Source organism: Dermochelys coriacea, chromosome 24 (genome assembly GCF_009764565.3).
Source record: "Dermochelys coriacea isolate rDerCor1 chromosome 24, rDerCor1.pri.v4, whole genome shotgun sequence".
NCBI classification, from domain to species: Eukaryota; Metazoa; Chordata; order Testudines; family Dermochelyidae; genus Dermochelys; species Dermochelys coriacea.
The window spans coordinates 7,527,233-7,536,751 of NC_050091.1; the positions used below are offsets into that span (position 1 = coordinate 7,527,233).

Sequence of the window (9,519 nt, forward strand, 5' to 3'; positions counted from 1 at the left end):
TACTGTAGACAGTGGCCAGGCGCCATACCTGTTCTGAACTCTGTGTTTCTCATGCAACAGTGGAGGACTTTGCTAACTCCTAAAAATCAAAACCGTGCAGACCCAGGTGTCCTGGCTCCCTTGCTCAGATCATACAGCGAGGTGGACTTAAAACCCAGGCGTTCTCCCTGCAATCACAAGAGCAACTGTTGACAACAGCAATTGTTGCCAGAAGCTGGGAATGGGCGACAGGGGATGGGTCACTTGATGATTCCCTGTTCTGTTCATTCCCTCTGGGGCACCTGGCACTGGCCACTGTTGGAAGACAGGATACTGGGCTAGATGGACCTTTGGGCTGACCCAGTAGGGCCGTTCTAGTGTTAGATTAACTGTTTTCATTAGTGTTTGCAGGACCAAGGCCTTAGACACCAGTCCTGCAATAAGCTCTGTGCAGAGCCCCCAGTCAATGGGGAACTGTGTCAGTCTGGCCACACAGAGGTCATTGTGGGACTGGTACCTTTGTACAGAAACAGTTAAAGTGCTACAACTTCTATCCCGGAACGGGGCTTGTCTATGCTACAAATGCTTTGCTGGCCTAGTCCTGCTGGCTGAGCCCCATGTGCGGACACAGGATATGCTGACAGACGGAGCGCTGCCAGCATGGCTTCCTACGTATTAGCTAAGTACCCCCAAAGCACTTGTTTGTCAGCATCGTTGCGTCTATATAGGGATACCTGCTGGCACAGCCACGTCAGCTGGGGGGTGCGTGTGTGATTTTTTCATACGCCTAGCCAACACAACTGCGGCAGCCATACTGCGTAGTGTAGACTATGCTATGTCTACTCTACAGCTTCTACTGGCATCATTTCTGTCGCTCAGGGGTGTGACTAAACCACCCTCCCAAGTGACAAATTACACGGGCACAAGCACTCGTGTGCACAGCGCTCTGTCGGCGGGGGAGCTTCTCCCACTGACCGGGCTTCAGCTGCTAGCAGAGCAGGAACATACTCTCCCGTTGGCATAGGCCACGTCTGCACAAGATGTTCTAAGTCAGAGTTAAAGCCGTTACAGCAGGTCGTGGAGGCAGTTGTAGCTGTATAACTCAGGGCTTGTCTACACTGGAAATGCTAAAGCGGCACAGCTGGAGCGCTTCAGTGTAGACGCTCCAGCGACGGGAGAGGCTGTGCCTGTGTGGGTAAGCCAGGGGCACTTCCCAACCACAGCACAGTACATAATGCCTTTTGTCTGCCCCCCCCCAAATTTCCTTGGAACCTAACCCCCCGCATTTACATTAAATCTTATGGGAAAATTGGATTCGTTTAACATCGTTTCACTTAAAGTTGCATATTTCAGGAACAGAACTACATCGTTAAGTGAGGAGTTACTGTATAAGGCAGCTCTATACCAGTATACCTGTGGCCACACTATGGGTTGTACTGATATGATGATATCAGTAAAAAATTACACTCCTGATATAATTATATTATCAGCCCAAAAACTATGTGCACCAGGTCTTAAATTGCAAGCTACTAGGGACAGAGACCTGCACCTTACTGCACTCCCTACATAATAAATTATATTAATCCATTAGAGACAAGACAACTATCTCCTCCACATTGGGATTTCACCACAGGTCTACTTCTGTTTGTTTCCTGTCCTCTGCCCCCTAATCTGCCTCCTGCTCCCCCAGTGCCCTGCTCCTCTCTCATTCTCCCCAGGGTCTCTGCTGCTCTTCACTGTGTTTTTTTGAAAAACCCACTAAGGCCTGGTTTCCACTTTAAATTTTTGCCAGTGTAGCTAATGTCAGGAGGGCAGAGGAAAAAACCACATCCCCAACCGCCATAGCTCTGCCAGCAAAAACCCCAGTGTAAATGCAGATAGATCAAGTCCTTGTACCTGTATAGATTATTCCCCTCAGGAAACTGCTATAAACTATACCAGCAGAAGTATAAACTGCATGATCCCTCGGAGGGTTTGTGAGACAGCAATACCAAGAAACCCTTTCTAGCGTAGCCAACAACTTCAATGAGATGGTGGCACTCTTATCACAAGCAGACGGCATTGATGCTTGAATAGGGCTGGTTTCTGTTTGAATGTCGTGTAGCATGCACATATGGTTTTGTCAATCTATGTGCTCTGTGCAGAGCAGCTCAAACGCTGAGCTTTACTTTGCTGCAATGCTAGGTGAAATCGGCCTGGATTTGAAACAGGCCTGAGCCAAGTCCTTCACTCTGCAAAAATACATGGCTGCAAAATGGCTTAATTTGGGTTAGAAAAGGAGGGAAGGCAGAGTAAGTCACTGAGCATCGAGTTATAAGGGGAGGGTCGCCCTCAAGGACCACTGAAACTGGGACCCTTGTGGGGGGTGGTTAGTTCCTGAGGGCTGGGCAATGGGCAAATGCTGCAGCCATGTGGCCTTTGCAGGAGCTGAGCTTGACCTCGGTCACCCTGCGTACCTGCAAAGGGCACAGATGCCTTTTGTGCGGTTTGGTTAGAAAAGGTCACGTTAGAGCACAGGGAACAAAGCCAGCACCTGCTTCTCCCCCACAGCCCCCGGTACAGCGGCAGCTACATTGCCGTGCTCCCCCAGGACCCTTTGCAAATCTGCACCTCCACTCGCCAGGGCCCCCTGAAAAATCCACCACACCCCTCCCAGGCCCTCCTGAAAAGCCACAAATTCCCAGACCAGATGCCATCCTCCCTCCCCCGCCCCATTCTGGTCCAGGCACCAAGCCAACCCTGCATCTGGGGCAATGCATACACCCTGCCGGTACAGCAGGCTAAGGGTGTGTCACCTCTTTCCCCCCGCCCCCGCCTGCTGCCCTGCAAAATGCAATCAACCCCCAAGCCTCGTGCCCTGCAAAGCAGCAAATACCTCCTCCTCTGTGCTGCCGGGCTTAAAAGGCACCATGCAACCCGCTCGCATGCAAACCACGTGCAACCGCCTCCTTCTCGGCTGGAGGGGTCTGTCCTCTACACCGGGGCTTGCCTCCCCCCCACCACTTATCCCGCAGCTGGGTGGGGCTCTGCCGGCTGCACCAGGGCTTGCAATGCGACCCCCCCACACACACACTTATCCCGCAGCGGGGTGGGGCTCTGCCGGCTGCACCAGGGCTTGCAAGGCGACCCCCCCCACACTTATCCCGCAGCTGGGTGGGGCTCTGCCGGCTGCACCAGGACTTGCAATGTCGGTGCAAAGCAGGCGCGGTGCCTCCCCCGGGGCAGGCTCGCGCCCCGCCCAGCCAACGACCCGCGCACCGCGCCCCCCCCCCATTCGAACGACACTCGGGAGCCTGGGGAAGGCAGCGGCCCCCCCCCCAGCAACAGCTTGTGGGAGTCTGGCCCCCCCCAGAGAGCCTGCCCCCCCAGGGGCCTGGGGTCTCTTCTGTGACCCCCCAGCTACCTGAGGCCCCCCTCAGACTCTGCCCCCCACAGGATCTGGGGGTCTCCCCTGAGCCCCCCAGTAATCTGAGCCCTCCCCCCAAGAGAGCGACTGCCCCCCCCCAGGGGCCTGGCCTCTCTCCTCCATCCCCCCAGCAACCTGAGACCCTCCCTGAGAGAGCAGCTCTGCCCCCTGGGGTCTCACCTGTGCCCCCCAGCAACCTGAGGCCCCCGAGAGAGCCCAGGCCCCCCAGGAATCTGGGGGATCCCTTGCATACCCCCCCACCTGTCTGAGCCTTTCTAAGTGATATTCTGCCCCCCCATAAATCTCCCCCAGAGGCTTGGGGAGCCCCAAACCTTCTCAATTGCCTGAGCCTTTGAGAGAGTCTCTCTCTCCACCCCCCCCTCCACAACCCACCTAGGAGTCTGGGGTCTCCCCATCCCCTGTGAGGTACTCTAGTCCCTCCCAGAGGAGCCTGTGGAAAGGGGGGGGTTCGCCCCCCCATGATGATGGGGCTGCTCCCTGGTGCCCTGGCCCTGCTCCTGGCCCTGCAGGTGGCCTTGGCCCTGGCTGTAGGCCCAGGGGGGCGCAACCAGCCCCAAGAAGCCACTGCCCACTCATCCTCCACCATGATCAATGGCATGACAGCCCCGACCGCCGTGGCGACCCTCTCTGACGCCTTGGCTAGGGCCACCACGCCCGAGCTTGGTGGGCAGACCCTGGAGGCCTCAAGCAAGAAAGTGGTCACCGCGGGCAACAGTGTAGGCTATGAGTTCACCACAGCCAACGGTGTAGAGTATGAGGTCATCACCGGCAGCAACGGAGGGTATGAGGTCACCACGGGCAACAATATCCTGAGCAACACCACTGGCTCTGGAGCAGTGATCGGCGTGGGAGACACCCGCTACAAGTGGCTGGCATGGAGCAAGTGGTATTGCAACTGTGAGATGGGTAGCATGTCCCGGGTGCGGGACATCGCCTACACGGTGCCCAGCCTGCAGCTAGATCCAGACGACTACAACGCCCTGCGCTTCCAGCGCGTAGCTTGCAGCTACAGCCACTGCAAGTGCAGCCACAAGCACCGTGAGTGCGACCATGCGAAGGTGACCTGCGATGCCCCCAACCTCTACCTGTGCGCTGTCAGGGATGTCCGGCGGGCCCAGTACCGCCAGGCTCGGCACTTCTGGATACGAGTCCGCATGGAGCTCAAGGGGCTGTGGAAGAGCATCCGAAAGGCCTTCTCCCAGCTCAAGGAGGTGAGAATGGGCTGGCGCTGCCACATGCCCATAGAAAGGGTGTGGAATGGAGGGTCATGGACAAGGTATCCAGGCTGCATGGTCTGGGAGTGCAGGGAAGCACAGGCAGGATATCCAGGATTTACGTGCTGGGAGTTTGGGAGCACACAGCCACAGAGTCCAGGGATGCATGGGCTGGGATTCTGGGTGTCAGGATGCATATCTTACAAGGCATTTTATGGGCACTAAAGGAAGCATCTTTTAATCAACCTACTAAAATATTTTCGCCTCTGGGTTTCCCAGTGCATCCTGTCTCCTGAATCTTTCAGATTCTAAATGTAAATGACCCTGCCTCCACCCAGGGGTCATTAGCAGGGCTCAGCATCTCTGCATTGATCTCTCTGAGCTAACCCATTTGCTAGTAGCAATAGTAGGCTGCTATGCTCTAGGGCAGTGGTTCCCAAACTTGTTCCACTGCTTGGGCAGGGAAAGCCCCTGGCAGGCCGGGCCACTTTGTTTACCTGCCGCGTCCACAGGTTTCGCCGATCGCGGCCGCTCCAGCAGCTCCCATTGGTCTGGAGCAGCGAACTGCGGCCACTGGGAGCCGCGATCAGCCGAACCTGCGGACGCGGCAGGTAAACAAAGTGGCCTGGCCTGCCAGGGGCTTTCCCTGCCCAAGCGGTGGAACAAGTTTGGGAACCACTGCTCTAGGGGATCGTCCACTAGAGGGTGGTATGACACGCTACTCTTGCCAGTGTGTTACGTAAGCGCTTCGAGGTAAGGGGTGCCTGTGTACTGCGTAGCCATGAGTACATCAGTGTGTTGAACAAATGACACATAATTACAGTGATGCATTTAAAATCGAGGGAAAAAGACAGTTTGAAACAAGAATTTATACCTGGTCCAATGGTGGATTCAACCACTTCAACAGTTAACCAGCAAAATCACCAGGCATTAGCCTGTTTTGCTGTAATGACTGTAAGTACATTCTGTACAGTACAGGCAATTGGTGGAATCAATTTTCTTTGAGCTGTTAATAGTAATGGGCCAGAGTGTAGGCGGTTAATCAGTTTTCACTTTGGTGCGTGTCTGCAGGAATGAGGGCAGAGTAAAAGCAATCCAGCCTTATTACTCCTGATTCATTCCAGTTGTTGAAGCTACTTATAACGGGCATAAGTTTCTGCAAGATGCATTTCTGCGATGCTGCAGGCCTCACTGTAGAAACACTATGCATTTGGTTTAATGGGACACCCAGCATGAACGTTTGCAGGATCAGGGCCTATTTATTTTTAAATTTCTGAACATGGCCATAACATAATCTCTGGACAATGCCTTTTTTAAATTAAAACTCACCAAAATTTGCTGATCCTAGTGATCATGTATTTCTGTGTTCCACCTCCTAAACTGTTGTAGGCATGCAAACTTTAAGCTGTTTAAAGAGGTTAGAATCTACTATTGTTGTTGCATAAAGTGAAAGAGGTACCAAAGTAGGGCTTGATCTACATTTACATTGCAGCCTTGGCATTTACAACCCCTTTAAAGCCCATTTGCACTGCTAGAGGGATACAAATGGACCTTAGTCAAATGAGACTCAAGCTTTTCTGATTTTTTTTATATGAACATGCATCTGTGATGGGCAGAGATGACATTTATATGTGAATTAAATATTGGTGCCAGGCAGTGTTGTGAAGGCCAAAAGTATAATTGGGTTCAAAAAAGGATTAGCTATTGATGGACCTCTCCTCCATAAACTTAGCTATTAGTTAAGATGATCAAGGGTATGCAACCCCATGCTCCAGGTGTCCCTAAATCTCCAACTGCCAGAAACTGGCACCCAGCGACAGGGGTGGATCAGTCGAACTTACCTGGTCTGTTAATTTCCTCTGAAGCATTTGGCACCAGCCACTGTTGGAAGACAGGATAGTGGGCTAGATGGCCCATTGGTCTGATCCAGCATGGCTGTTCATATGTTACTGTATGGCAGTAAAACGTACATAGTTTTGTCGATTAGCAAGCTAAGCTAATGTTGTTTAATTGATTTTCTTTCTTCTCTAGGAACACAGCTGAAGATGAACTCCGTATTCAAGGTTAAGCAACTGCAGTCTCTGTTATCAGCAGTTGGCAGTAGCAATCAATCGCGCTAGTGTCTCCAATGAAATTTGTAGTAAATGCTCTCTACAAATCAGTATCTACTCTGGTGCTTTATTAGGAAAGTCCATTATTTCTAAAGGTGAGTGTCATTTCAGCCCCTGTTCTGAGGCACGCTTTAACAAGAGAAGTCACGATGACCTGGACAGAGTGTGGTTGGCAGTGCCACTGTACCCCAGTTGCTTTCCTCATCCACCAACAGAGAACACAGATGGGATAGTGCGTAGGGTGCTAGATTAGGATTTAGAAGACCTAGCTTCAAGTCCCTCCTTTGCTAGACATGGCCCTCAGCCTCTCAGTTCCCCATTTGTACATTGGGGACAATAGGGCCACCTTACCTCACAGAATGGTGTGAGGATAAATAAATTAAACAGTGTGAGGTGCTCAGATATGTAGCTAAGCTAGAACACAGGATAAGCTGGTCTTCCCCCTCGCTTTGAAATAGCCTGTTGCTAAAGGTCAAAGTTTTCAGCAAGTAGATCTGAAAAAGCCCTTTTAGACCATCTAGTCTGTTCCCCTGCCTGAACGAAATCGATTTTGCCTGTAGCGAACATAACAGCTAGTAATAGACTGATCTCAGCTTTTATAACTTTAGAAAGAAAAGGGTTGTTACTTAAACACAGTGGAGTTACTGCCACTTGCACCAACACAGGGGTGGCTCTTCAGAAGTTAATATGCGGCTCCTTGTATAGGCACCTACGCTGGGGCTGGAACTACAGGCTCCAACGTTTCAACGTGCCGGGGAGTGCTCACTGCTCAATCCCTAGCTCTGCCACAGGCCCTGTCCCCGCTCCACCCCTTCCCACCCTCCCCCCCCCCAGCCTCCTGCAGCCACAAAACAGCTGATCTGGAGGTGCAGGGATGGAGGGGGAGGCGCTGATCGGCAGGGCTGCTGCCATAGTACTGTGGCTCTTTGGCAATGTACATTGGTAAATTCTGGCTCCTTCTCAAGCTCAGGTTGGCCACCCCTGCACCAACACAATGCAGAATCACCAATGGAAGTGTTATTGTAGGGCTGCTCATGAGTTCTTGGTGTTGACTTTAAGAACAGGGCAACAGGCCAAATTTTGGAACTCCCCAACTAGAACATTGTCACTTTAAGTTGCAACCATGCCGGTATCATTATTGTTAGTAAACTGTTAATAGTCCAGACCTATTTTCCATAAAAGTAAAGAGAAAGCACAGTTGAAATTGGCACAAGATTAAAATGTTTGTCATAACCCCTCTTAATATCTCAAGGGCCTAATTCTGACCTCACCTTGATTTTACTCAAATTTTGGCTGGTGTAAAGAGGTTAGGGAGTCTATTAACTGCACGCATTTAATCAGCTCCAGTAATTTACAGCCAATGGTACTAGACTTTTCAAGGCATATTTGTTTAAAAAACATTGCATGCAAATGTGGGTTGCTTGATAGATCAGATCTTTCAAAAATCCAACAGAGGAAGTGGATGCTAGTATGATAAAGCAGGAAATGTTTACTGGCAGGAAGAGAACAAAATGGTTTGAAGATCTAGATGTTATTTTATGGCACTTATATTTATTAATCTGATTCCCCACCCACCTCCATAGCTGATGCAACTGATAGAAATTCTGGTTTTATATTGTTAGCAGGGTGAATGGGTTCCACTACTAAACTAATAACAGGAAATGAGCAGGGGGAGGTCTTCAGGATCGTTATACAGTAGAATCTCAGAATTACAAACGGACCAGTCAATCACACACTTCATTTGGAACTGGAAGTATGCAATTACGCAGCAGCAGAGACAAACAAAGAAACAAATACAGTACAGTACTGTGTTAAATGTCAACTACTAAAAATAAATAAAGAGAAAGCAGCATTTTTCTTACCTCCATTCCCAAGGGTGTTTGTAACTCTGAGGTTCTACTGTATTTGCTCTGGTCTAGAAGGCTACCCTGCCTAGCATAACTCTCTTTTACAGCTTTTATTCCTTGTACAAAGCCTATGCCAGTCCTTGATTTAATTTAGATTTACCTGACCAATTAGTTTGTAGGTCAATCTGCAGTGGGGAGCAGGTAGGGGAAGCTGAGATGATGAATCTTTCATGAATGAGAATGCCACCTTTTTCATACACCTGAGCATATTATTTTTTGTATAAATATTTACTAGTCGGAACTGAAAGTTATGGAACAGACATTAGAGTTTATTTGTAAGGGGGGGGGGGGAGACACAGAGGGACATTCCAAACTTCCACTTCACAAAACATGATACTCTCTATTTTCATACAAGCAGTCAGACAAAATCTTTAACTTTTATTTTATTTTCAAACAAACACACTGTGTAGCAAAAGTTAAGGTGTGTAAAAGAGAAAGAAGGATATTTCTGTACAACTGTTCCAGACACTCCCCCACCCCCATAAAATCCTTTTGCACAGCAGAATATAATTGTAAATTTTCAACAACAGTGTCTCAGTACAGCAGAGATTATTATGATAAATACATTTCAGTGTATTTGGATTTATTGTAAGAGGGATCCACCGAATAGCTATCGCTATGGCTTCCCAATGCTAAATTTCTTTAGCAGTGATACCTTTTTATATGCAATGCGTTTCTTGCTTAAAAAAAAAAAAATTCCAGGTAACATCAGAATAGCCCAGCTATTCTATCAGAGTGATTGTTTTCAACAGGCCAGCTGTGAAATCCGTAGTTTGTGCAGGAGCTAGAATTTTACATCATCAACTTACTTATTTAAAAATCAGGTTATTGGAAAACTGAGCCAGATTCTTGTGATAAGTCCTGTGCTTTTTTTCCCCCCC

The 9,519-nt window shown here is 49.7% G+C and overlaps 1 protein-coding gene across 1 annotated transcript; it reads left to right on the plus strand.

The window, feature by feature from the left end:
• The first annotated feature begins 3,173 nt into the window (after window positions 1–3,173).
• Window positions 3,174–6,781, plus strand: C24H1orf56 (chromosome 24 C1orf56 homolog). The gene is made up of 2 exons (XM_038383208.2): window positions 3,174–4,617; window positions 6,652–6,781. The coding sequence occupies exons 1-2, from the start codon at window positions 3,865–3,867 to the stop codon at window positions 6,661–6,663; spliced, it is 765 nt and encodes a 254-aa protein (XP_038239136.1). The 5' UTR covers window positions 3,174–3,864; the 3' UTR covers window positions 6,664–6,781.
• The last annotated feature ends 2,738 nt before the right edge of the window (window positions 6,782–9,519 follow it).

Excerpts from the sequence above, each read along its gene's own strand:
- C24H1orf56 (XM_038383208.2), top strand. The coding sequence starts at position 3,865 with ATGATGATGGGGCTGCTCCCTGGTGCCCTGGCCCTGCTCCTGGCCCTG.